This window comes from Colias croceus, chromosome 12, assembly GCF_905220415.1.
Source record: "Colias croceus chromosome 12, ilColCroc2.1".
Lineage (NCBI taxonomy): Eukaryota > Metazoa > Arthropoda > Insecta > Lepidoptera > Pieridae > Colias > Colias croceus.
In genome coordinates, this window is record NC_059548.1 from 7,111,576 (window position 1) to 7,134,989 (window position 23,414).

Consider the following 23,414-nt stretch of genomic DNA (forward strand, 5'->3'; position numbering starts at 1 on the left):
CTAGCCGAGGTTTTTCGAATATTTCCACAATATTTCAGACACCATAAAAACGGTCTACCTATTCTCCTTTGCCGCTGTCGTAATTAAAACTAAAAAAAATGTTGTGTGGTAATATGAAACCAGTGAAACCACGGTAAAAGTGAAACTTTTTTCACTATAAATTTATAAAGAATAGAAAAAATTCGATCACGAGGCGGGACTCGAACCCGCATCCTTCGCGCCATTCCGGGGCGGATGCCTCACCAACTCAGCCACTCGTGACCCGCCCGAGTTTTTTTCACTAACTAAAAATTATCGTATTTGTACGATAATTATCGTACGTATCGTGCGTCACGCGACATGCGCTACACAGACCAAAAAGTTTGAGACGATGTAATAAAAGTTCCACTTAAAAAAAAAAAAATTGACCAGTCACTCCTCGGAGCAATTAACTAGCCTGGAGAATGACCATGACATTAAATGGACATTATTTTGACTGACCAGTTGGCTTGGTTGGTATTGGCCCTGCCTTCTAAGCCAGAGGTCGTGGGTTCGATTCCCACCCGGGGCAAATATTTGTGTGTTGAACATAGATGTTTGCTCTGTGTCTGGGTGTTAATTATCTATATAAGTATTTATTAAAAAAAATTATACATGTAAGTTTATCAGCCATGTTTCCATAACACAAGCGAGTCACTCGACCCTTTCCCTTAACCCATTTCCCAAATCCCAACCGTCGATTGTCAAAGTCAAACTTGAAACCTCAGCTTGAAACTGCTTGAAACTGTCAACTGTCAAGCACAAGCCAGCACAAGCAGCTGCAGTGTACTGCAGTGTCAACCATAGAGGTGTCAACTGTCAAGTTATGTTATAAATATCTAAATAATTTTCCTGTCTGTTCATTTACATAAATTTCATAGTTTCAACCGAACGAAGTAATTATACTTAAACTTGTTGTTTATATTTTATTAGTTGTTGAATATATATTTTATAATTACACTTTAAGATAGCGTGTGTTGATATCAAGTTGATATAAATGGCGTTGAGAAAATAACCTAAAAATAACGTGTTAACGTTGCACTTATTTCTTGTCTTCCTTGTATTTTGTTGATCAAGCTTAACAATGACGGACAAAATAAAGTAAGTATATCTTTAGTTTTAATATTAATGTAAATACTACATCTGCATAGATTCGCCTAACGCAGACAAAACATGAATACAAAACGACGAGATTTCAGTGTGTATTTTTTTTTTTACTCTTGAATCGTCATGATTTTAGCAGATTATTCATAAATTATCTCGTTTTTGGAAGTACGAAGTCTTGATCTAGCGCACTTCATTGCATGTTTCTAATTTTTTTTTAGCGGAGGTAACTAAACTAATCTCTGCATAGTTTTTCAGTAAAAGTGATTTCAGCGTTATCTTTCAGGACAAGAAATGCATGATAAACAAAACATTTTATTTAATGTGTTTGTCCAACATAATACAGTTCGATTCAAACTTTTAGTCAGGATTATAGACATATTTGTTCAAATTTATATTATGTCATATTAAATTCTAATTAACATATATAATGTTTAATGATAATAATTTATATGGTTACAGGGTCAACTCCAAATTTGATTTGGATGGGAGCTATGAGATGTCAGATTCAGAAAATGAATATACAGAGAAGGAAAAGTCGATCATCAAAAGTTTGCGCAAGGAAAAAGAAGGAGATTCTAGCAGTGAAGAAGAAGTTTATAAATTTTCAGATTCTGAAAATGAATCCGATAATAATGATCTTGAAATGGCAGATAGTGATGTTGAGGGCCAAGAGAAATCTGATGATGACTTACCAGATTCTAAGGCTTGGGGTAAGCAGAAAAAATCATATTATTCTACTGATTATGTTGATGAAGATTATGGAGGTTTTGGAGATGATGAAGAGGCAGCACTCATGGAAGAAGAAGAGGCCAAAAATATTCAGAAAAGGCTAATAGAACAGTTAGAGGAAGATGATTTTAAACTAGAATTTATTTCCCCTTTGCAGCCATCAATAGATGAGAGTAAAGAAACTCTTATCAAAAGTGATTTAAGCCAAATGTCTAAAAGACAGAAAATGCAAATTCTTGAAAAGGAAAGTCCAGAATTTGCAGGTCTTATTGAAGATTTCAAATCTAAATTAACTGTTGCAAAAGATGACCTGCAACCAGTGATGAAACTCATAAAGGGTGGCACATTACCTGAATGTGCAGCCTCTAAATTTGTTAAAACTAATTATGATCTTATTTTAAATTACTGCACAAATATTAGTTTTTATATTTTACTCAAAAGTCAAAGAATCAGCATACAAAATCACCCAGTTATTAAACGCCTTTATCAGTACAGGCAAATGTTAAACAAAATGGAACCTATCTATTGTGAAGTAATAAAGCCTCAAATAGAAAATATTTTAAATGCTGTTCAAAATAAAATAAAGTTACAAGTTGTCAGAGAAAATAACAAGAAACGTAAATCAAGCAAGGGATCACCTGAACAGCCGAATAAGAAATTGAAATTAATTAATGCTCTTGAAAAAGATGAGGGTGAAGATACGGGAGTCTCAGATGAAGACAGTGAAGTTGAAGGTAATGATTACTTCAAACCCAGAGATGTTGAGAACAATAAAAATAATGAATCTGATGAAAGTGGATTCTCGGACAATGAGGAAGGTGGAACAGAAGACATCCAACTGCCTCCATCTCAGAATGAAAATATTGTGGATGAAATGGGTGAAAAGCGTCAAATAACATATCAAATTGCGAAAAATAAAGGATTGACACCACACAGAAAGAAGGAGCAAAGAAATCCCAGAGTGAAACATAAGCTTAAGTATAGAAAGGCTAAGATAAGGAGGAAGGGTGCCATAAGAGAACCAAAAACTGAAGTTACAAGGTATGCAGGAGAAGCTTCAGGTATTAAAACAAATGTTAAAAAGAGTATTAAAATTAAATAAACCATTTATTTCCAAGATAACATATACTGTTTTTTACAATAAAACATGTTCATCATATTATGATTTTTAAGTGTTTTTTCTGATTCAATGTTGCCACCTGTAACAAGAAATATAACTTTTTAAAATGTGAAATTAGTATTGCTTAAATTAAAATAATGGACCTTCATGAATATCTAGAAGAATAATAAAGAAGATATTACAATATTCATGTATGATGATTTTTTATTGACATTCAAATTATATTTTATTCTCAAATTTCCATTAGATCATTTTATTTTCATACAGATAGTATTATTAAATCACTCACAGTTTCAATACTTTATCTTTCCCTCCTGAAGCCACATAGGCACCGTCAGGTGACCAATCAACAGCATAAACTTCATCTGCATGTCCAGGGAGGTCCAGCTCCAATTTCTTTGTTTTCATATTCCAGACTATAATTACAAAATATATAAAAATTTAGCTACAACTATTTTAGCCAGTAAAATATTACTTTGTTTTATATTGTTACCTTTTAATGTAGAATCTGCACTAGAACTCAGTAATAACCTGGAATCGGCTGACCAGGCCACCATGTAGACTGCTTGTACATGACCCCTTAGGGTTGTTATGAATTTTCCAGTGGCTGCTTCCCATAGTTTTACTGATTTGTCAAATGATGCTGATGCTATTATCCTATGCAACAGAAAAAAAATGAATGTAATTGAAATTAAAATTGAAACAAAAACTTGTTAAGAAATTACATAATAATATGTCATATACACACCAATATTTACGACAAATATACAATGGTTTTTGGCAGATGTTAAAAAAAAGTTCAATTTATTTACTCACCTAGAATCTGGAGAAAATTTAACATCATTGATTAACTGCTGATGGCCAGTCATTCTAGCTAGGGGACGTTTTTCTTTTTCGGGAATCCAAAGAAATAAAGTGAAATCATCTGATCCAGAGACCAATTTCTCAGCACCCTGCTGACAAGTTTGTTCATACCTTTCTAGGGCTCTTTGTTGAAGTACTTTTTCTAGAAAACAAATATGTAACTACATACACTATAAAACAGTAATACACTATGCCACAACAAGCATTTTTTCACATAATTTTAAAAAACCTATTTGGCTTTTTGTAAGTGAAAGATTAACTTAAAATTATTTTACTTACTATCATTTGAAGGGTCGTTACGATCGAGAATTGGATGGAAAGGTCCTGTTCGTAAAACGTAATCTGTGCTTAATGCTAAAGTATTAACCCAATGAGCATGACCCTCTAGAGTTCTGCACAATATTCCATCATCAGCTCTCCAAACCTGAAAAAAGCTTAATTAGTAAATTAAATGTGATTTGTATGTTGATTGAGATTAAGAATGCAAATATTGAATATTCCATCTCAGATTGACATATTATTCATGTTAATAATTAAATTCAAACCTTGATTGTTCTGTCTTGGGAAGATGTGTAAATTAAGCCTGTACCTCCCCATTTCACACAAGTAACTGCTTTGGAATGACCAGTCAAACTAAGAATAGTGAGGCCTGTTACTGTATCCCAGATTCTGACATCACCATCTTTAGAAGAACTGGCTAGTTTACGGCAATCTGGATTTCTGTGAAAATTTTAATACTTGCAGTTAAGTGACACATTTCGTGACACCTACAAAATCTAATGAATACTGTAAGTATGCCTAAAAATATGATATTAAGACACAAAAAACAACTTTATACCTTAAATATGGCTCCCATGCTAATGCTGTTATCCATTGTTTATGTCCAATCATTGTTTTACCAACTTGATTACCGGACACTGGATCCCACAGCATTATACGCCCTTGTTTGCATGCTGATGCTAACTTTGAACCATCCGGCGACCAACTTATGCATAATACCCAGTTGTTATGGCCTACAAAAATAATTTTATGGTTAACTTGCTGTTACACTTGTGAACAAAACCACAGATAATAAAATCCTATTGATTTAATTTTAAAAAGGAAAAGGCTAATATAATAGTGCTTACATGACCCCTCGAGATTATGAATGTCATCCAAATCATAAATTTAAAAGATAGAACAATAAATGGAACAGAATGGCTGACAATTTTCATGTTTATTATCATTTGTAGCAAATTATTATAGGCAAGTTCTTTACTATGAGTGGTAAAATAAAATACCCAGGGCATTTATGTGAAATTCTATTTTCATTTCTAGCTATACATTTCCAATTAACAAATACTTGTACGAAAAATACAGATTACATACCTTTACATACATGTAATGGTGTTTGTGTATTTATGTCCCAAAACCTAACTGTAGTATCTCCAGAACCACTCGCTAGATGATGACCAGAAGGACTGAAACTTGTTGAAATAACGGCTTCTGCGTGGCCTGGTATAGAACTAGAAAAAAAGCAATGATTAATGATGTTTTATGTTTCAGGGTTAATTGTAATTTTTAAGTAATTAGTACATTTATATTTTTGGTTTTATGGCACTCATTTCATTTTTTCTATTCTTTATAAATTTGTAATTAGTACATGTTATTTTATTACCTTGTACATCTTGTTACTGGGCGTACTTTAAATACAGCCTGTTGCTGGTATATTATTTCCACGACTTCTTCCGAGTTTAATTTGTTGATATCGAGAGCATCTTTAAGTGAAGAGGTTATTTCAATATCTTTCACGAAAAAAAGAAAAGGTTTGTCTTCCTGAAACATGACACGACATTAAAATTTACAACAATTTAAATTAAAGACAATAATTGTTTTTTAATGTATTGGTTTACCTCCTGTAATAACGCATTACAAATAAGAGTAATTTGATCTTTTGTAACATTAAGTGGTAGGTCCAGAGGACTTCCTGTTTCTTCTCCAGTATCTGATTTAAATCTGGCCTGTACACATGAAGGTAAATCACTGTCTGTTTCCATTTTTTAAGTGGTAAATAATAAATAATCTGTTTTTCTATAATAGAAAAACATAACCTTAATTCAAATTAAAGGCTAAACAATCTCACGCTGATTTGACAGTTCGTTTCGATAAATGACATTCTGGAGCATTTGACATATTTTAGATGCTGACGTATCCCGTCAAGCAGTGATGTTCTTGAGGTGTTCTTTTTATCGTAAAAATATATGCAGTAGCCAAAACAAGTGCCTTATTAATTCTGCATTAATTTCTCTACTCTTAACATCTGTCTGAAACAAGTTTACCAATGGTGATAACTGAAAATACGCGACATCAAACAATCAGAAAGTAAGCTATTCATTGACAATTTGCAAATAACTTGCAATATTGCAGTAAAAAATGAAATAAAATGGCAACAATTTTACAAATGTCTGACATCGGCTTTTTACATACGTGTTGTGTTTATCGTTCTAGTTAATAAATCTTTGCTTTGAAAAGTTACAATGAAATATCTCTACATTTTAATATTTATGTGTTCTTTAGTTTATTGTGATGAACATACACACACGTATAAAGATGGAGAACAGGTAGTGCTATGGATGAATACTGTAGGCCCATACCACAATCGACAAGAGACCTATGCTTATTTTTCTTTGCCATTTTGCGTTGGAACCAAAGTTACAATAGGCCACTATCATGAGACATTATCTGAAGCTCTTCAAGGAGTTGAATTGGAGTTTAGTGGTCTCGATATCACTTACAAAGATAATGTCCCAGCACAACAATTTTGTGCTATCGAACTTGACGAACAGGCTTATAAAGCACTTGTGTATGCAGTAAAGAACCATTATTGGTATCAGATGTACGTGGACGACCTTCCGATTTGGGGTATTGTTGGTGAAATCGATGGTGACAATTACTATATCTGGACACATAAGAAGTTTGATATTGGATATAACGGTAACAGGATCGTTGAGGTGAATTTGACTGCCGAGAATAAAGAAAAGCTCGCATTAGGTGCCAAAATCCCATTCACTTATGAAGTGAACTGGAAGCGCAGCAACATACGTTTTGAGGATCGGTTTGACAAATATTTAGATCCCAATTTCTTCCAGCACAGAATACATTGGTTCAGCATATTTAACAGTTTTATGATGGTTATCTTTTTGGTAGGACTTGTGTCTATGATTCTCATGAGAACCCTAAGAAAGGATTATGCTAGATATTCTAAAGATGATGATCTTGATGACTTGGAGAAAGACTTGGGTGATGAGTATGGTTGGAAACAGGTTCATGGAGATGTATTCAGACCTGTCCCACACTTAGGCTTGTTTTCTGCTTTAATTGGAGCAGGCTACCAGCTTACAGTTGTCACACTAGCTGTAATCATATTTACCATTTTTGGTGAACTTTATACTGAAAGAGGTTCCTTATTATCTACAGCTATTTTCATCTATGCAGCTACGTCACCAGTAAATGGTTACTTTGGTGGTTCTCTGTATGCTAGGATGGGAGGAAGGCTTTGGATTAAACAAATGTTGTTGTCTGCCTTCCTATTACCAGTGATGGTGTGTGGTACTGCATTCTTTATAAATTTCATTGCTATGTATTACCATGCTTCACGGGCTATTCCTTTTGGTAGCATGATTGCTGTAATGTCAATTTGTACCTTTGTCATCTTGCCCTTAACCTTAGTAGGCACAGTACTTGGGCGAAATCTAGCTGGTCAACCTGATTATCCATGCCGTATCAATGCTGTACCCAGACCAATACCTGAGAAAAAATGGTTTATGGAACCATTCATCATTATTATTATGGGAGGAATACTACCTTTTGGCTCAATATTCATTGAAATGTACTTTATTTTTACCTCATTTTGGGCATACAAGATCTACTATGTTTATGGGTTCATGTTATTGGTGTTCCTGATTTTGATGATTGTCACTGTGTGTGTGACCATTGTTTGCACTTACTTCCTCTTGAATGCCGAGGACTACCGCTGGCAATGGACCAGTTTCCTTTCTGCTGGAAGCACAGCTCTCTATGTCTACCTGTATTCATTTTACTATTTCCTTTTCAAGACAAAGATGTATGGTTTATTCCAAACTACTTTCTATTTTGGTTACATGGCATTATTCAGTTTGGCACTAGGTATAATTTGTGGAACTGTTGGTTATATTGGAACCAGTTTATTTGTAAGAAAAATCTACTCAACTGTTAAGATTGATTGAGATACTGGTGCAATTATATAGGTTATCAAAAAATGTATTGAAGCATGGAATGTATCTCTTGGGTAGCTACTTGAAGCAGTGTTTCACACAAATTAATTGTTTTGAAAAACTCTTATATTTTAGGAGATATTGAATAGCCCTTACAAGGATCTAATTTTGGGTATATATAAATATAATTACAATATATAGTGATGATAAACTAATCTATATGATATTCATCAAATATCTACACTATAGAATCTAATCAATAGATAAGAATATTGTAATTCCATATGTGATCATTATTTGAGAATTTTTTTTTCAAAAAGTTTAGTAAAAATTATGCAATGTATTTAAACTAAAATTGTATAGAGAGAAACGGCATGATTATCCTTTTTCAGTTATTCAAATATTAATTATTGTAAGCTTAACAGTCTTTGTTGAGTTTAGGAATTCAAATACATTTTTATTGTTTAATTATAGAAATATAAACATTATTTTCTTGTTAGTTTATTGCAAATTATGTTTTAAACAAACCAACAAATGATATATTATGATGCTTCAACTATTGTTCATTTTATAAATATCATAGTAAGTAATAATATTGCCCATAATAAAAGATAATTATTATAAAATTGTGGCTAAATAATTGTTAATATTTTATAGCTACACTGAAACATTTTGTGTATCACAATAGTATCACATTAGTCAAAAATTTTGTTGATCTAATATTAATCAATATTGGAAAGCAAGTCATGGAAATACTTCTGTATTATATTGAAGCACTTGAGTCTTATTTAATCTCTTGTTGATTTATGTTAAAGCTATGATGAATGACTGTATTGTAATATCCATTTAGGGATTCAGACTTGTTGTGAAATTAGGAAGCACTTAGATCCCTAAGAGTGTGATCATTATTGTTAAGGTGTATTTAGGTTTAATTCTTAAAATACCTATGTAAATATTATAATATATAGATGTTGACACTAACAAGTATTCCATAGCTTTCTTTTGTATTTATTTGAGTATGATGTTAAGTCGGAAACATTTATGTAATGCCATCCATCATTAAAAATTGTAATAAATATTGTGAGAAATAAAGTGACTATGAAAAAATATTTTTCGTTTGAATTTGCTTTAGTACCTACCTACCATAATTTAAAATAAAAATAGGCTTAGATTTCAATTTGAAAGTAAAACAAAAAGGTTTCTTGTTTCTTGTTTGTAAAGGTTTCTCATTTTTAAATACAAGACAAACATATAAGTATTATATTATACAGTCAAAGATAAATTTAACTCTACTAATATAATGCAGTTAAACGAAAGCTAGGAAGTGAAGACTCGAATGGAATTTAAATTTTATTTTAAGCTATAAGGAAACTAAAATGAAACTAATAATATATAAATTCAACTTCCACATATATTTATTTCACATCATCATTTTCAACAAATTCTTCAGCATCAATAGATCCTTTTTTAGATTTTTTGCCACCCGGTGTTCTCGCATTGAATGCGTCAGCGGTTCTTTTTCTTAGTGCAGACACATCTTCATTCTCGTCAGTTTGGTCGGCCCATTCCAGTACCAACCTTCTACCGTAAAGATGGGTAGATTGACACAAAGCTTCAAAGGCATTCTGAAAGCAAAGTAAAATAGCTTTGTATTTATTTAAACATGACATCTTTGAGCTTTTTATACTCTCTTGCTTCAGTGTACACATGCGTGTAGTACGGTAAATAGAAATAAAATGTTGGTTGATAAGAAATCAGTAAATTTCGGACCACAAAATATAAACCTTGCCGCGTTTGAAATTGTTAGCGCATTCATGTTTAGTCATCCATATTATATCTTAATATAGTTTATCTAGGAGGACTGACTTACCTTAGCATCTGCTTTTGAATAATAGTCTATGAACGCAAAACCCCGATGTTGGTCAGACTCTGAAGTGAATTTCTTTGGAAGCCGCAGAGTTTTGATTTCTCCGAACGCCCTAAAATATTAAGGGTTAAGAAATACAAATTTAAAACAATACGAAAAATTGAAAAATATTTTAATTAATGTAGTTATGCATTCTATACTATCGCAAAACGATTTATCAATAAAGAAATTAACCATTATTAGTTAATAAAAACATGGTAAAATATTTTTCAAAAAGTTATAGATTTTTTATCAATCGAGTAAGTAGGTATGTACTCAAGAACAATTAAAGTAAAAAATTAAACTTCAATCCGGTGAACATAACTAATACGCATTATAAATATACTCACCTAAATATTTCGTGCAATTCCTTTCTATTTGCCTGGAATGGTACATTTCTAACGAGAATTTTTGTGCCGTTTTGTGTTGTTTCCTTAACACTCTTTTTATTTGTTTTGACCTCAGTTCTGCAAATAAAAATATAATGAGATACTTGCACATTTTACATGTATTTTATGAGAGATGGAACTAACTACACTTTTATCAAATTACCTTTTTATGTTTTAGGTATCAATATTCCAAGTAAAGCTTGATAAATCAAAACAATTTTATTGACAAAGGCGATCGATTTTTACGAATAAGTTGCACAGATTTTTTACTCACGTGTTTCCTCTTTCCGATCGTTTCATTTCCAACTGTTTTTCATCCAAAATTGATCCTTGTAGCGATTTCAGCGCTTCGGTTGCGTGCTCTTTTCTATAGAACTGTACAAATCCATATCCCATGGATAGGAACTTGCCGGGATTCTTGGGATCCTTTTTTTTGGCTATCGTCGCACTGTGTAACTTACCACAATTGGCGAAATGCTGAAATTATATTAATTTTATTGTATGACATTAAATATTTTTATAATAAAAGTAAAAAATAGTACAAAAAATAATTTAGATATTTAAATCGAATGTAAACACAGGTTACAAAATCAAGTTTAAATTATGTTGCATTCCTACTTTTTTCAAGGATTCCTCTGTTGTTTTAAAGTTAAGGTTCTTTACAAATAGTGTTGTATCATTTTCTGGTTCTTCTTGTTCTACATCATCTTCTTTAGCGTCCTCCTTTGTTTCTTTAGAAGGCTCTTTAACTTCATTTTTACTTAAATTACTACCTTTCACTTCTTCTTCTTTAGTAGTAACTTCACTAATATCTGTTTTTGCATTATCTGTTAGCTTAGCTGATTTTTCAAATACATTTTCTGGTGCCCATTCAAGATATAATGGTGCCGATTTAAATTGTGAATATGCAAGTTTGATAAATGCCTTTTTTGCTTCGAATGGTTCGATGAAATCTACTAACGCTGTCACTCCGTGTTTTGGCATTAAGAACCTTGCAATTTGACCGTGTTTCGCAAATAGTGTCCTAATTTCTTCCTTATCAGTGCCAGCTGGTAAATTTTTTACGAGAATACAAGTCTTCGATCTTTTTTTACTGGGCTGAAATAATAAAAATATTATAACTTTATAAATTAGGTCAATATTTGTAAAAAAAATTCACTAAATAGAATTAATCGGATGCTTACTCTATTAAAAGCATCCAAATATACTCCATTGGACTCTAAGAAAGATTTAGTTTCAGCTACGAGTTGTGTTTCACCGAGTGCAAGTCTCACAGCAGCACTGGTACCTGTGAAATCAGATACATTGTTAAAAATAGAAGTTGGAGTTTAAATTTAAAAATATATTTTGTGAACCAAGTTAACTAATTAGGTAAATTTTTTCCACAAAATTTGTGTTTTAAATGGATAAATTGAAAAGTGTTCTTTCTATATTTTTGAGACTTGATTTTCTAATCAATGTACTTAAAAGTAATTAGCTTATTTATTATATTATACCCTTGAACCTATTCAATAAGTCAAATTAAAAAAAAGTTCAACAACACAAAATATTTCCTTACTTTTGCTGTTCTCATTCAATAACTGTTCCTTTGTCGTATTATAATTCGCTGCCACAACGTCAGCGACTGCATTAGCACCCAAGAAGAGCGTGTTCCAATTGTGTGACGATCTTGCTTGGTCCTTTAGTTTTTTCGCCTTCTTCTCCTTGAATGAGAGGCCAGCTGTAAACATAACATAAGAATTGAAATACCAGTTAAGATTTTTTTTACTGTTAGTAATTTATGTAGTTTAAAACACTAGTACATTGTTTTATTTTTTGCTTCTACTCTATAGTCATATAAATGATTTGGAAATTAAAGACTTTTTAACGGATTTTAAACGCGAATTATTCATTATATTATTTTCCCGACGCGGACGTTTCGAACACTTTACAGCGAGCGTGGTCACGGGGAGACTGAGATGTTACACGTCTTGACGGTCATTCAAAAAATCAGGTCAGTTAAAAAGTCTTTAACTTCTAAATGTATAATACTGGCGTAAAATCAAACACTAGGATTTCCAACTTTTATCATTTATGTGGTATTTACCACATAAATGATAAAAGTTCAGTTCAGACAGAGTTCAGTTATAAAACACAAAAAAAAATATATTTTTTAAATTATACAGTACCATCATCATCATCATTGTCAAGCCGTTCCGTTTTTGCGGGCAAGAGGTGCAGCATTCTGCCGCAGAACGCTGTACCATCCAACGTGGTGTAAGCCTTAACCGCATGCTCTGGCATGACAAATGTGACCGTTGCAAACCCTTTCGGCTGACGGAGTATGGGATCTATTGGCATGTTAACGTCTGCTAGTGGACCTGAATATGAATAAAATAATATTAATTAGCGTTTTTATAATAGACAAAATTATAGAACACATAATAATTTCTTTAATAATTTGTATAGGAGCAACTTCTTCGTCGTCACAAACGTCGTTATTGCGTGCGTATGAGTTACATCTGCGTAGTGTTTATGTAAAATACGAAATTTTTCTACTGGTGTAACTTACCAAATTTTTCAAACAATTTTGTCAATTCATCTTCAGAAACAACATATGGTAAATTACGGACAAATATGCTACCACTTTCACCAATACTTTCTCCATTAAATTCTTTCTGTAAAAAAGGAAATCCATTTTAGACAATAAAGATTGATGAATTCAGACTGAATAAACGACTAGGTGCAGAAATTATTTTATAAGTTGTATAAGATCAATTAGTAAAAACTAAGTACCTAACTATTTTATGTTTTAACTTATAAATACAATGAACCAAAATTACCTCTTTCCTTTTCTTAATATTTTCTTGTTCTTCCTCTTCAGCAGCCTTTTTTGCTTTATCTTCATATTGATGAACATGTACCCTGTGACTTCCTAAAATAATTTTTGCAGTAATATTACCATGTTATCAAGGAGCAAAATATTTAGAATGATATTGATAACACAAAGTAAGAAAATGTGTACTTGCCCAAAAACAATTTATCTTTATTAAGTGCTTTTTTAAGTTCTTTTTCTGTTCTGAATCCAACATAGCAGAAACCTGCAAGCTTTTTTCCTTTGCCCAGAGGCAACCTAATTGAGTATGGTACTAGAGGTTTGAAGAACTCTTTAATGTCCTTCTTTTTACATTTAAAAGGCAATCCATTTATCTGAAACAAGATAATTTTAGGTAACAAGAGTCAAATGAGTAAAATTATTAATTTCATAATGCCTTTGTACTTACTTTTACATAGAATAATGGCCTATTTCTTATTTTCTTTGGCTCTGCTGGAGCAACTTCAGTAACTACATCCTCTTTAAAACCATCAACTTTTTTCATTAACACTTTCATATACTGGAAGAAAAAATTGTATAAATATCAGAAATTTTTTAAAAGGTAAAGTGAAAATTTTCAACATAATAAAAATCAATTTTTGAATTATAATTTCAACGATATTATTTTATAAACTTGAATTGGAGCAAGATTTGTTGAAATTTGATTTATTATTACAGGTAAAATCTTAACTGTAATATACTAATTCTTATTATATTATTAACCCAATTATTAACAAATTTTGAGATAAAATAATTTTCATTTGAAATATAAGAAAAAGAAACATACATCTAAATCACTTATTTGTGCATTGGCTGCTTTATTTTCTTTTAGTGGTGCATCTTGTTTATCCTCGGACACTTTTTTTTCATCTGCTTTTTCTTCACTTTTGTTGTCAGCTGTTTCATCTTCAACTCCACTGTCATCATTGTTCTGACTTAATTCAGTTAATGTTTCCTTGATCCAAGCCGTTTTATCATTGACATGTGCCTCAATAAACTCAGCAAATAAAGGGTCATCTTTGTGCTGAAAAAAGGTATGAAATACAAAATTATCATACTGAAATTTGGATAAATAGTGTCATCCTAATTTAATAGTAAAATTATGATGGAAATTGACAATGTTAACAAAATCATTCCTAAAAAGCAATACAAACTTGAAACTACATAAAAAGTTTTGCAAGTTGTGTTAATTTTTTTACCTTTTTAAGCAATTCCTTGATTTTGTTGTTATTTTTTTCAGCTTTGCTTAACTTCTTTTTGGGTTTATCAGTGACTTCAATTTCTTCCTTGTGTATTTTTTTATATGCAGTACTGTCACTGGCATATTTGCTCCACGCTCTTGGTTTCTTTTCGTCACCTAAATTTGCACAACTTTCAACGGATATCTTCATGCTATTGATAAAGGTTTCATTAAAATGTTCTCTCGCCGCATCGGCTTGCTCTTCTGTCCGATAACCCACGAAGCCAAAATTTCTAAATTTGCCATCTTTTGTATATTTTAGTTGTACGTCGGTTACTTCACCCTTTTCGCCAAATAATTCTTTGAGTTTTTCTACTGTAACCTAATAAACAAGTTATTTATTTCAATTTGCCCACGAAAGCGTAAGAATAACTAGCAAAAATTACTTACCTTGTTGGGTAAATTTTTAACTATTAATCGAGTCATTTTGCATTCTGTACTTAAAAATATCGAGAATAGATATTAGATAATAAAATAAAAATTAAAAGAAACAATTCAAAACAAATCCATGTGATTTCTATTTTGAAGTACCTATAATTTGTCATTGTCAGTTGTCAATCCCTTACCTTCCGCAGTGTTGCGCCTGTAGGCATGCGCATTGAATATAAAGTCGAATAATCGTTTAGGGTCCATTAAAAATTTATATCGGGAGGTATTTATAGGGAGTTTTTTATGATCTATCTATGTGGAAACAAAATAGTAATAAATATATGTACATTGAAAAATTAATACATTGGCAATGGCAACAAGAATATGGATTGTTTTTTTTTGTTATGGCTAGAAGATATAACTGTCAGATGTTTTGCCTATTTGACAGTTTAAACGTCAAAATCGTTGAAAATTGTTATCAAGGGCTCGATAATTTTCATTAGGTAAAAAAATATTCTCTAATGAACATTCCTAATATCTTTGACCGTACTTCAAGCTCAGTATTTAAGGCAAATTCTCAGTGAGTAGAAAAATAAATCTATTGGTATTACAATTAATTATGGTTAAATAAGGATTCGTTTGAAATCAGATCATCATCAAGACTAGTTTAGATCTTCTTCATTTTATTCAAGCTGTTAAAGTCGGTTATTCTCTCATCAAGATGTCGACTGCTATGACTTTTGGGCAGAAGCAATTCATACCAACCCCACCAGAAAAAGGAAGTTTCCCACTTGATCATGAAGGAGTATGTAAGAAGAGCATGATGCGGTATCTTAATTGTTTATACGATAATAATAGTAACAATTCCTTATGTCGTTCAGAGGCTAAAGAATATTTGGCATGCAGAATGGAAAATAACTTAATGGCAAAAGAAAAATGGTCAAAGTTAGGATTTCCTGAAAGCAATGACCAAATAGAAGAAGAGAAGAAATAGAAGTTGTTATGTGGCTATAGTAGTAAAGGGGGGTTGACTTTAGAAACTTGCGGCACGAATTTTGGCGTGATTTTAATTTTTTTCGATCGATAATAATGCCCCGTAACATACATTAACGGCTTTTCGTGCGGAAACGTGTAATTACAGAGAAATCTTAATTTTAATTTTTGAGGTTATGTTCAAAATTGTTTGAGTTACATTGACAAAACTACCTACAAGAATTGTGTTTGAAAGAGATAACAAATGTCAAAATGTACATTAAAAACCATAGTTCCTTCATAGTTCATTCAAAAGCATGTTGCTGAGGGACAACAATTCATACGGATTATTGGCGAGTAGTATATGATTGGGGCAACATGGGTTTGTTCATAAAAAAGTTAATCACTCAGATCCAGACAACCCATTTGTTGCCCCTGATGGGACTCATACTCGAAGAATTGAGTCCCAGTGGCATGTTGTAAAGAGATTTTTAAAAAAAAGATAACTATAACCACCCAAACTTTGATGATATTATTAAAGAATATAATATGTGGAGATGCTGATTGGAAAAAAATAAAATTGATCCATTCAATGCCCTTGTAAATTGTATCAAACATGTATAATTATTAAAAAAATGTTTTTTTTATTGTATGTATATTGCACACAAATTGTTAGTAACAGAACCGAATCTGTCCACCCCGATTCCACGTGGTACTTGTCTGTCATACACTAGAGTGTATTTAAAAAGTCGGAGGCGCGGAGGAGCGTGGCGCCCGCGTGTGCTGAGGAGCAGGCAGAGTCAAGCGAGCCGGAGTGGCTGAGGCTGGTCGCCAAAGGCGACCAAAAAGCCGAAGCTATGAAGGCGAGTGAAGACTCCTGCCTGCAACGACGTACACGGGGGCAAGCGCCACGTTCTGCAGCGCCGGAGCAGTCAAGAAAGCCCATAATCTTCAATAATCAATATATTATATCTAACTACATTTCACTACATAGTATTTAAAACAAAGTCGCTTTTTCTGTCCCTATTTCCCTATGTCCCTTTGTATGCTTAAATCTTTAAAACTATGCAACGGATTTTGATGCGGTTTTTTTTAATAGATAGAGTGATTCAAGAGGAAGGTTTTAGTATATAATTTATTAGGTTTTAGACAAAGCGGGCGAAGCCGCGGGCGGTAAGCTACTATAAATATAAACTCAAAAAAAATTAAAAAAAATAGAAGGGGGGGTTTCCGCACCCCCCCACTTCACAGGGAGTCTCCCCTTACCTCCCCCCTCCCTTTCCCTCCCCTCCCCCCCCTTAATTCGTGCCGCAAATTACTAAAGAAATACCGTAAAGGGACTTGAGAAGTGTTGTGATTGTTATTTAATAATGATTTAAATATAATTATATAATATAGGTAGTGAATTAATAAATTTTTTACAGCAGATGTTTCTTATTATTCATCTTAAAGTTAATTGTAAGAATAATACTTCAAAAATAATCTTTATGTAAATATGATTACAAAGGATATGTCTAATCTACTTGATAAGTGATGAGTGATGACTGTTTTAATTTTAAATATATAGTTAGACATAACTTTTGATTTAATATATTTTTAATATATTTGTGGATGAAAAGATGTCAATATGTTGTCACTCACACAACATGCTTAGTTGTTGAATAGTAGAAAATGCTTCCTTGTTTTGAATCGGGGGGCATTCATATGAATCGTGCCTAGGTCCTAAGACGAGTATATAAGAGAAGTATATACAACATTTGACCCAACTACCCTCACTTTGTTATTAGTAAAGTAAATTTCTAAAAATAAAAGTAATCTCTTCTCTCTTGTTAACCATTTTAGATTGTTACACAAAATGTTTTAAATGTATTTTAATTTAGTAAATTATAAAATGTGTTGTATACATATAAATATATATAAGTCTCATGTCCCCTAGTGGGGTGAGGAGCAGATGCATTATTCATACATCTGTTTCACTGATCGGGTGGCCTTCTGTGTCCTGCCAGACAAAGACATTTTTTTTCTTCTTTCCGGGAATCGAACCTAGGATCCCTCGGTTCTACGCTCACGCGTCAACCACTGTAACAAGGAGGCGGTCATATATAAATATTCTAGCAGCCTTACTTATAAACGTCTCTCAAATTTAAGAGCCCTTCTTAGCTGTTGATCAACGTTTTTTTCACTTATAAACCCAATTCAGTGTTGAGAAGTGTTTTAGCAACTGTTAAATAATGTCAAAATATAAGCAACGTCTGACCGTGTTTTAAATCTATTTGAGAGACATCATGGCGGATATATTGTCAAACATTTGACGTTTTGTAGTTGCCAAGATTATAATATTTGTGTTTTTATTCACTTCGCAGTAAAATTGTGGTAAAATGGATATTGATAGTTTGAGTAAGGATTTTACGAAGGATGTGCAAGTGCTTCGTGATTTTAGAATTCGTAGGCGTCAAAAAAAAGTTTATAAACAGAGCGTGAATCCTCTGGACCTGAAAGAAGAATAATTCCGGTCGTAGTTTTGGAAAGCATATACGATCTGATGGGAAGCATATATACGATCTGAGTCACATACGAACGAGGAATAATTACTATAACTGTCGAGCGTTGCTTCGGGGTGTGGAAGCAAAGATTCCGCATTCTCAATGATACGATGTGAGGATTCTTCCACGTGATCAAGATCACGATTATTGCTGGTGCAGTTTTGCACAATTTAACAATACTAATTAATGAGTATATTTTAAATCAAGGTAGGTATTTACGCAAACTACTTTCTTATGCAAACAAAGTATATTTAATAATGCCAATACATAAATGCTATCTATATTTTAATTCTATTTTTTTGTTTCTTTCTAGATCCTACAGGCATTGAAAATCAATTAACAAATCCCTGTCCTACTAACTGTCCCTAATAATGTAGAAGAATAAGAAGATGAATGCGAAAATCAAGGGAAAATTTAAACACAGTCATATTGAAAGTTATTTTTATAATTAAATGAATATTTTCATATTTTTGTAAATTTATTATTGTTTTCTTATAATATTCCTCTTCCAAAGTAGGTAAGTATTTAGAGCCTTTTTTCATGAGTCTCCCTTTCCTGTTGGATTCTAATTTCATGCAACTCTTGTTGTTGCTTCATAAGTTCTTCCCTGCTTTTTTTGCAAGGAGGAATAATAAATAATAATTGATGCTCATTCTCGCAGTTATTTGATTTTTCACTGTACAAATACGATAAACATTAAACATAATTTTACATAAATCACAGCTGTACAATAATTGCTATTCCTATATTAAATTACAAAGAAATAACATATAATATAGATAGGGAGGCGAAGAGGGGAATTTTCTGCAATACTCGAGCGTGGCAGTTTAAGATATGAGAGATACCTTAGACCTAATAGAACAACCTTGTTAACTATTTAGCTTTTTAAGTAGTGACGCGCGCCCAGGATAGACGATCAGATTAGTAAAAAAAAATCGATAGTCTGAAATACTCGAGCGCGTCAGATTAAGATATTGGCGGTAGATTTTAGTGTTTTAAGACTAAATTTAACTAATCTGACGATAAGTCCTTGACGCCGCCAAGTTATAGGGTCGCGAACTTGTAAAAAAAAAACGTTAATCCGGCATTCTCGAGCGCGATTGTTTTTATTTTTATTTTGAAGAATATAATCTAAAACTTACTAAAAATACAAAATCTGCCGGTTTCCGCGTGACCGAAAGTCTGGAGGAGCCATTTCGTCTTCCGAAAAACGCGTTGCAACATATAAGTCGCGAACGATACATTTTACAAAAAAAAAAGTTTGAATAAACATAAAAGGTAATTTTATTTTACACAAAAAAGGTCTCTTTACATTTTTGTCCAAAGTTAAAACTTTTTGACTTGAAGCATCATAAAAACTCAAACTCCCGGTTTTTTGAGTATACCTCGAAAACTGAGGGTGTTAAGAAAAAATGATATGAAATAACGATGATTAAAAAAAAGAAACTCTCAAACCTTTTTCGGTCAGATTAAGAGAACCCACCAACATTTTTGTCAGATTAAGAAAATATGCTTTCAGGAGACCGAGATAAACCTCCCCTATGAAAATCTGACGCGCTCGAGTATTTCAAAAGGACTTTTTTTTTCTGCATTTTCAAAAATTCATCGTAACTTATCGTCACGCCGAAATCGTCAGTTTTTTTAAGGGGAGCTTCCTTGGGGCCTACTTAACACCCCTTCCGAATATCTGACGCGCTCGAGTAAATTTTTTTTTTGTGCATTTTTGACGAATTAATATGCCTAGCCCCACCACGCAAACCGGCAGATTAGTATACCGTTGTTATCAGAGGCACTTGGGGCATACGTAGTATGAATATCTGACGCGCTCGAGAATGCCCAAGTAACTATTTTTTTTTACATTTTTGAAAATCCGTACACGCCAAACCCACCGCTAAAATGGTTTTTACCATAGAAGCTTTTCTTTTCGAAATTATTTTATCTATCGATTTTGATAAGTCTCGACGGCGCCGTTTAATTACGCCATTTAGCTACCTCGCCTCCCTATCTAATATATATTTGAAAGTTTAGATAAATAACAGTTAAATGTCATACAAAATAAAGTCTACCATTCATATTTGTCAAAAAGTACATTTTTACTCAAGTTTTACGTGAATAGCGGGTTTTATGTCGATAATGTTACTAGAAAAAAATATATCGACGTTACTTAGTTGAGAGACTGCTGAGACAGGTTTATAAGTATGATTATTTTAATCATTGTTTACGGAGTTGAGACTTGAGAGTTGTTTAACTGAGAGGTGTTTAAGCAACAGATCAGTCAGTTTTTATAAGTAAGGCTGGAAGAGTTTGTTTGTATGAACGCGCTAATCTCAAGAACCGTGGATCATATTGATTAAAAAATTATTTGATTATTACATACTAGGTTTCCGCCCGCGGCTTCGCCCGCGCAGTGAAAGAAAATCCCGCATAGTTCTCGTTCCCGTGGGACTTCCGGGATTGCGTCATTTTCCCGGGATTAAAAGTAGCCTATGTCCTTTCTCGGGTTTCAAAATATCTCTAAGTATACCAAATTTCATGCAAATTGGTTCAGTAGTTAAGGCGTGATTGAGTAACAGACAGACAGAGTTACTTTCGCATTTATAATATTAGTATGGATATAATTTATCGAGGAAGGCTATAAAGGTTAGCTACCTATGCCATCACGCAATGCTAAGACCATTAGGACTGGAGCAATAGAACAGCTAATAAATAATAATTAAGTGCTCTCAATTTCGCCCTTTTTATGGCAGAGTTTAATCTAAGGTTTAATTATTGTAAAAATATCGTTTGGTGTGAAAGAAGCTTTAAATTAATAACAAGTAGGTTTAAATATTCAGTATGTATCTGTTTACTCGTTATATGGTAGAGAAGAAACGGAGAATAACAAGGATCACATAGGATAGGTTAAAAGCATATGAAAATTATCAAAATAAAAATCCAAATTTTTTAAATCTTATATTTCCCCTTAAATGTATAGTTATTTAGTACTTAAAAATTAGCAGTTACACATTGAGTAATATTCAATTACCTATTTTAAGGATTAAAAAAATTTTGAATTTATTTTATTGCCAATTACTTATGGCATTTTAATAAAAGTAAATATCACAGTTTTTATTAAATTAAGTGTGACCAATGATATTGTAAAGTAACCTATTATAGTATTGCATGAGCGACATAATAGAGGTAAAAAAATTGTTCTAAAAAATGTCTAAAAATGCGGACATTCTACTAAATGAATCCTATTCTTATAAAAATAAATATTATTATGAGAGTATTACCAATAATTTTTGAATGGTGATTGCACAAAACAAATTTAATTGATTATAAAATATTCATACAAACATGATATAAAGTATAAACCATTTATTATAATTAGTATAAACGCACATTTATGGCCTAATTACTTAGGTATCAAATATAAAATTTTCAAATCTAGAATGTATGAGTCAAAATGGAGTCAAACAGACAAATTATTATCAAAGTACAACTAGACATAGGTATTCTTTTTTATATCATAAGTATTATATGAATAGGTATTAAATAAATTGTTAGATGACTAATGTTGCTTCAGGCAACATTCTAATGTATTTATGATGAGTTCAAAAGACAACTACGACATACAAAAATACCTAATATGAATTTATTCTGTACAGGGACTATCTATATAAAGCACCATATTCATTTGAAGAGCTCCACATTTACTCATCGACGGTTAAACGTATTTTAAATCAATATTTTCCGGATCGCTAAGCTATAGTATATGATTAGACGTATTATTGGTTCACTATATTAAAATATATACTTGTTACAATGTGGCACTTAATAGAATATTTAACTACAAATAATTACAAGCTGAGGACTAAATGATTTTTAAGGTTACTACTATCTACTTATAATTTGTCTTCACATTGCACACAAAAAGCAATTATTTTAATAATCATTCACCAACGTGGAAAATTAGTTTTAAACTGTATTCTATACGTACAGCTTAATAATATTATCTAGGTAGTATAATTTTTAATATACAAATTACTGAGTAAGTGTACCTCTAACCAGCATGAGTGATAATTTACATTTTTATTATAATTACTTGTATTATTCCTTTAAGACATGACAATCACATTAATGTTTAATATTATATATAAAAATATAAACTTACATAGATTATTAATAATTATATTAAATATATATTTTATAATAAACTATATAAGGCATTTTCGTGAATAAACGCTATTACACACATTTGGTTTAATGACTGCTATATTGCAATTATTTCATTATGTATATTGTATATACAAAGGTATCTATTGTTTATATTACATATAATAATAATTAATCAGTTATTTTACAAATATGGTTGTATTTATAATTTTATATATTCTTAACATAAACTAATAATATGACTCTAAATACTGACATCGATATACATAACGAACTTTACATCAGCTAAACAAATGGTGTTATGTACCTCACAGTTCATAAAAAAACAAGCACTCGATCATATTGAGATCAAAATGTACATATAAAACAAAATATTTCTTACCTACAATTATTCTAAAATATATATCTAATTAATGTGGGCATTTAATTTAATACTAATAAAAGGCAGTGTAGTGTTTGCGCATTTGTCATTAATCCTAGACCTAAACTCAGACGAAGTAACGATATGTACTTGTTATATCAGCCATATTATTATGCATTTCAATTTACGTGGCACACAAATTAAAAAAAGGTATTCATATTTTATAAGTATTTGAAATAATTGCTAAGTATTAATACTAAAGCAAAGAGACAAGTGTAGACGTTGAAATTGTGAAGTGACGCTGAGCTTGGCGATCGAAGAGTGGAGCCGGGCGAAGGAAGTGCCCGGAAGGGCGCCCGCCGACCCGCTCGCTCCGCGGGACACGCCATCCAGAACTGAGCTGATGGATACTGCTTGTCATGTTCCACTCGCATCTGAAGATCGTTGAATTTCCAAAAGCCTTTTCCCTTGAAGAAATAAGTTTTTCCTGAAAATAATAAAATTATATAAATTAATTTGCCGGAGAAAGAGATATTTTGATTTTAATTAAGT

At 32.0% G+C, this 23,414-nt stretch overlaps 6 protein-coding genes and 1 long non-coding RNA gene across 7 annotated transcripts in view; 4 read left to right on the top strand and 3 right to left on the bottom strand.

Moving 5' to 3' along the window:
• Nucleotides 1–835: 835 nt before the first annotated feature.
• Nucleotides 836–3,168, top strand: LOC123696288 (something about silencing protein 10). The gene is made up of 2 exons (XM_045642371.1): nt 836–1,119; nt 1,585–3,168. Exons 1-2 carry the CDS (start codon nt 1,103–1,105, stop codon nt 2,954–2,956), a joined length of 1,389 nt encoding a protein of 462 aa, XP_045498327.1. The 5' UTR covers nt 836–1,102; the 3' UTR covers nt 2,957–3,168.
• Nucleotides 2,943–5,965, bottom strand: LOC123696287 (notchless protein homolog 1). The gene is made up of 10 exons (XM_045642370.1): nt 5,731–5,965; nt 5,496–5,653; nt 5,207–5,343; nt 4,677–4,851; nt 4,384–4,558; nt 4,118–4,262; nt 3,791–3,980; nt 3,468–3,631; nt 3,264–3,390; nt 2,943–3,053 (listed from the first exon to the last, which is right to left on the bottom strand). Exons 1-10 carry the CDS (start codon nt 5,872–5,874, stop codon nt 3,041–3,043), a joined length of 1,428 nt encoding a protein of 475 aa, XP_045498326.1. The 5' UTR covers nt 5,875–5,965; the 3' UTR covers nt 2,943–3,040.
• Nucleotides 5,966–6,115: 150 nt separating this feature from the next.
• Nucleotides 6,116–9,179, top strand: LOC123696269 (transmembrane 9 superfamily member 3). Its single transcript, XM_045642343.1, has one exon. The coding sequence runs from the start codon at nt 6,355–6,357 to the stop codon at nt 8,080–8,082; it is 1,728 nt and encodes a 575-aa protein (XP_045498299.1). The 5' UTR covers nt 6,116–6,354; the 3' UTR covers nt 8,083–9,179.
• A 282-nt stretch (nt 9,180–9,461) lies between these two features.
• LOC123695998 (probable RNA-binding protein 19) lies at nt 9,462–14,977 on the bottom strand. Its single transcript, XM_045641975.1, has 15 exons — nt 14,850–14,977; nt 14,419–14,781; nt 14,007–14,243; nt 13,629–13,739; nt 13,374–13,554; nt 13,188–13,279; nt 12,917–13,022; nt 12,534–12,725; nt 11,924–12,085; nt 11,550–11,653; nt 10,984–11,463; nt 10,640–10,842; nt 10,327–10,443; nt 9,941–10,049; nt 9,462–9,695 (listed from the first exon to the last, which is right to left on the bottom strand). The coding sequence occupies exons 1-15, from the start codon at nt 14,883–14,885 to the stop codon at nt 9,486–9,488; spliced, it is 2,703 nt and encodes a 900-aa protein (XP_045497931.1). The 5' UTR covers nt 14,886–14,977; the 3' UTR covers nt 9,462–9,485.
• A 291-nt stretch (nt 14,978–15,268) lies between these two features.
• On the top strand, nt 15,269–17,226 carry LOC123695999 (cytochrome c oxidase assembly protein COX19). Its single transcript, XM_045641976.1, has 2 exons — nt 15,269–15,850; nt 17,138–17,226. The coding sequence occupies exon 1, from the start codon at nt 15,550–15,552 to the stop codon at nt 15,820–15,822; it is 273 nt and encodes a 90-aa protein (XP_045497932.1). The 5' UTR covers nt 15,269–15,549; the 3' UTR covers nt 15,823–15,850; nt 17,138–17,226.
• A 1,009-nt stretch (nt 17,227–18,235) lies between these two features.
• LOC123696001 lies at nt 18,236–18,808 on the top strand. The gene is made up of 2 exons (XR_006752030.1): nt 18,236–18,550; nt 18,657–18,808. It is a non-coding gene; the product is annotated as an uncharacterized LOC123696001 (long non-coding RNA).
• A 2,992-nt stretch (nt 18,809–21,800) lies between these two features.
• LOC123696002 (matrix metalloproteinase-2-like) overlaps nt 21,801–23,414 on the bottom strand; it is a 117,601-nt gene continuing 115,987 nt past the window's right edge. Inside the window, exon 12 of the mRNA XM_045641977.1 lies at nt 21,801–23,349. Within this exon, the coding sequence (XP_045497933.1) occupies nt 23,084–23,349 (266 nt within the window). The 3' untranslated portion in view covers nt 21,801–23,083. The remainder of the gene's footprint in view (nt 23,350–23,414) is intronic.

Bases quoted from the DNA above. Each gene is read 5' to 3' on its own strand.
- LOC123695998 (XM_045641975.1), bottom strand. From the start codon at position 14,885: ATGACTCGATTAATAGTTAAAAATTTACCCAACAAG. The intron at 13,023-13,187 runs GTAATTTTGGTT...CCTTTTTTACAG, and splicing joins ATATTAAGAAAAGGAAAGAG to AAAGAATTTAATGGAGAAAG. The intron at 9,696-9,940 runs GTAAGTCAGTCC...CTTTGCTTTCAG, and splicing joins ATTCAAAAGCAGATGCTAAG to AATGCCTTTGAAGCTTTGTG.
- LOC123696287 (XM_045642370.1), bottom strand. From the start codon at position 5,874: ATGGAAACAGACAGTGATTTACCTTCATGTGTACAGGCCAGATTTAAA. The intron at 5,344-5,495 runs GTAATAAAATAA...CTTTTTTTCTAG, and splicing joins CCAGTAACAAGATGTACAAG to TTCTATACCAGGCCACGCAG. The intron at 4,559-4,676 runs GTATAAAGTTGT...AAATTTTCACAG, and splicing joins GCATGGGAGCCATATTTAAG to AAATCCAGATTGCCGTAAAC.
- LOC123696269 (XM_045642343.1), top strand. From the start codon at position 6,355: ATGAAATATCTCTACATTTTAATATTTATGTGTTCTTTAGTTTATTGT.
- LOC123695999 (XM_045641976.1), top strand. From the start codon at position 15,550: ATGTCGACTGCTATGACTTTTGGGCAGAAGCAATTCATACCAACCCCA.